Below are 2,471 nucleotides of genomic sequence, written 5' to 3' on the forward strand. Positions count from 1 at the left end.
GAGAGAGAGAGAGAGAGAGAGAGAGAGAGAGAGAGAGAGAGAGAGAGAGAGAGAGAGGGGGAGAGAGAGAGAGAGAGAGAGAGAGAGAGAGAGAGAGAGACGGGAAAGGCCGTCGGTTGCGCGAAGCCCTCGACGACGAGCGCCTCGCCGCCGGCCAAGGGAGGACGAAGCCTCTCCGGGGGCGGAGGGAACTTCTGGGGGATCCCAGAGGGAACCCGGAGGGGCGCAAAGCCTCGGAGGAGGCCACAGGGGGCTCTTTCCTGTTGGCTCCTTATTGAAGCAGAAGGGAAGGGAAAGGGGAGACGTGGTGTACTGGCGGCCGTGCAAAGTGGAGGGCTTGGGGTGGGTTGGGGGTGGGGGGAGGAGGAGGAGGAGGAGGATCTAAAGAACCGGCCGAGCGGGAGCTTCGCTGAGCCGCTTCGCTTGCCGGGGAGCTCGCCAGTCCGCTGGAGCTGGAAGGCGGCGCGATTGGATGCTGGGACCGGTCCGGGGAGCGCCTGCGTGAGTCCGGTCCGCAACCCCGGGGAAAGATTCAAGGGAAGCAAGCCGGCAAGAAGAAAAGGAGGAAGAGGAGGGGGAGAGCTGGGGCGGAAGGAGGGGGGGGGAAGAGGGAGCTGGCCTCGGCTCGGCTGCTTTGGTGTCAGCCCGTCCCGGTTCTCCTCTCCTCCGGAGGGATGGACGGCATCGCCGCCGCCGCCTCCTGCCTTCTCCCCTCTCCCCCCACCCCCCGTCTCTGAGGAGGAGCCCGGGTGGAAAATGAGGCTTCTTTCGTGACCCTTTCCCTTTCTCTGCCTCTCTCCACCCCCCCACCCCCCCCGCAGGCAGAATCGCCGTCCAAAGGAGCCACCATTCCCTCGCCTGACAAGGGAGACCTGTTGGCGCTCGTGGCCCGGTTCTGGCAGAGGAGGAAGCGTCTGGTCGCCGCCGTCGGGATCGCCCTGGCCATGGGCCTCGTCCTGCTCATCGCCCTTCCCCTCCTGCTGCAGGAGCCCTCCGCCGCCCGCGCTCACTACGAGATGATGGGCACCTGCCGCATGATCTGCGACCCCTACAGCGCCGGCAGCGTGGCCGCCGGGCCCTCCGGCCGTCCCGGGAGCACCGCCGCTCTGGAGGCCCTGCAGGAGCTGAGCGCCCATCCGCCCTCCCCCCTGCCGCCCTTCTTGCAGGGTCCCAAGGGGGATGCCGGCCGGCCGGGCAAGCCGGGGCCAAGGGGGGCTCCTGGGGAGCCGGGCCCACCGGGCCCGAGGGGTCCCCCTGGAGAGAGGGGGGATTCTGGGAAGCCTGGACTCCCGGGCCTGTCGATGTCCCGAATCGGACCGCCCGGAGCAGCGACTACAGTGGGAGTAGCCGGGTCGGGCGTGAGTGGTAGTAGCAGCCCGCCGCCGGGAGGCGAGGTAACCGGCGCGCTGAGCGCTGTCTTCAGCGGCCCCCGGATCGCCTTCTACGTGGGCCTGAAGAGCCCCCACGAGGGCTACGAAGTGCTCAAATTCGACGACGTGGTGACCAACTTGGGCAACCACTACGAGCCCAGCACGGGGAAGTTCACCTGCCAGGTGCGCGGCATCTACTTCTTCACCTACCACATCCTCATGCGCGGCGGTGACGGCACCAGCATGTGGGCAGACCTCTGCAAGAACGGGCAGGTGGGTGCAACCCTAGGTGGGCCTGTTGGGCCGGGGCGTGGCTCCGGGGTTGAGTCACCACGTGCTAAAGGGGAGGCAGGTGAGGACAGATCCTCTGGCCTGGCAGAACCTGAGATCGGACACTTCTTGGGTTGGGGAAAAGGGGAAAAATTCAGCCACGTGGAAATATGAAATCCGCTTTGGAGCTTTTTGGCACAGGCACAGCAGAACCGGTTTTCAACCTTCGTTTCCACTCCAAAACATTTAAAAAAAAAACTTGAAAAGCTAGTCTGCAGGTGTGAAAAGGCTGCCAGAACTCTTGGTCTAAAAAGGGAATCCATAAGATTCCAAAAGTAGAAAATTTGGCCATTGTTGATGGGGAGTTTTTGACTCAAGAGACTCCCAAATCACCAATGAACTGGAAGGTGGACCCAGATCTTGAGAATTCACAATGTGGCGCCTTATAATTTGAAGATTAAGGTAGCTGAAAGGAGAGATCAACTTTCTTCCCTTATTTATCCTTCTGAATGGGTGACTTTATTTACAGGTGTTCCCTCAGTCTTGCAGTTTTATCCAAGTGTTTTACTTATGTGTTAAATGTCACATGTAGTTAGATCCTCAAGAAATCATTTTTATGGTGCGTGTGTGTGTGCAGCTGTTCTTGCTTCAAGTGAATAATTGAGTCCCTTCTTCCTGTTTTAAATGTCATCTTTGAAGGCCAAGTTTCCATTCTTTTCTTTAAATGTCAGGATCTCCTTCCAATGGAATGAGGAATACTACTTGGTGGGACAATTTCAGTTCAAGGAGAGCAAGTGCCTAACTCACTATCTAGGGGCTTCCTTCCAGAAT

The 2,471-nt window shown here is 59.7% G+C and overlaps 1 protein-coding gene across 2 annotated transcripts in view; it reads left to right on the forward strand.

The window, feature by feature from the left end:
• Window positions 1-944: 944 nt before the first annotated feature.
• Window positions 945-2,471, forward strand: part of C1QL2 (complement C1q like 2) — a 10,324-nt gene continuing 8,797 nt past the window's right edge. The window contains exons 1-2 of one of the 2 annotated variants that reach the window (XM_015828805.1): window positions 945-1,297; window positions 1,376-1,643. In XM_015828805.1, the coding sequence (XP_015684291.1) occupies window positions 945-1,297; window positions 1,376-1,643 (621 nt within the window). Of the gene's footprint in view, window positions 1,644-2,471 lie in introns of both variants that reach the window. The other variant, XM_015828804.1, reaches the window with a different exon arrangement.

The sequence above is a fragment of the Protobothrops mucrosquamatus genome, unplaced genomic scaffold (assembly GCF_001527695.2).
Source record: "Protobothrops mucrosquamatus isolate PMUCROS unplaced genomic scaffold, P.Mucros_1.0 scaffold4935, whole genome shotgun sequence".
Lineage (NCBI taxonomy): Eukaryota > Metazoa > Chordata > Lepidosauria > Squamata > Viperidae > Protobothrops > Protobothrops mucrosquamatus.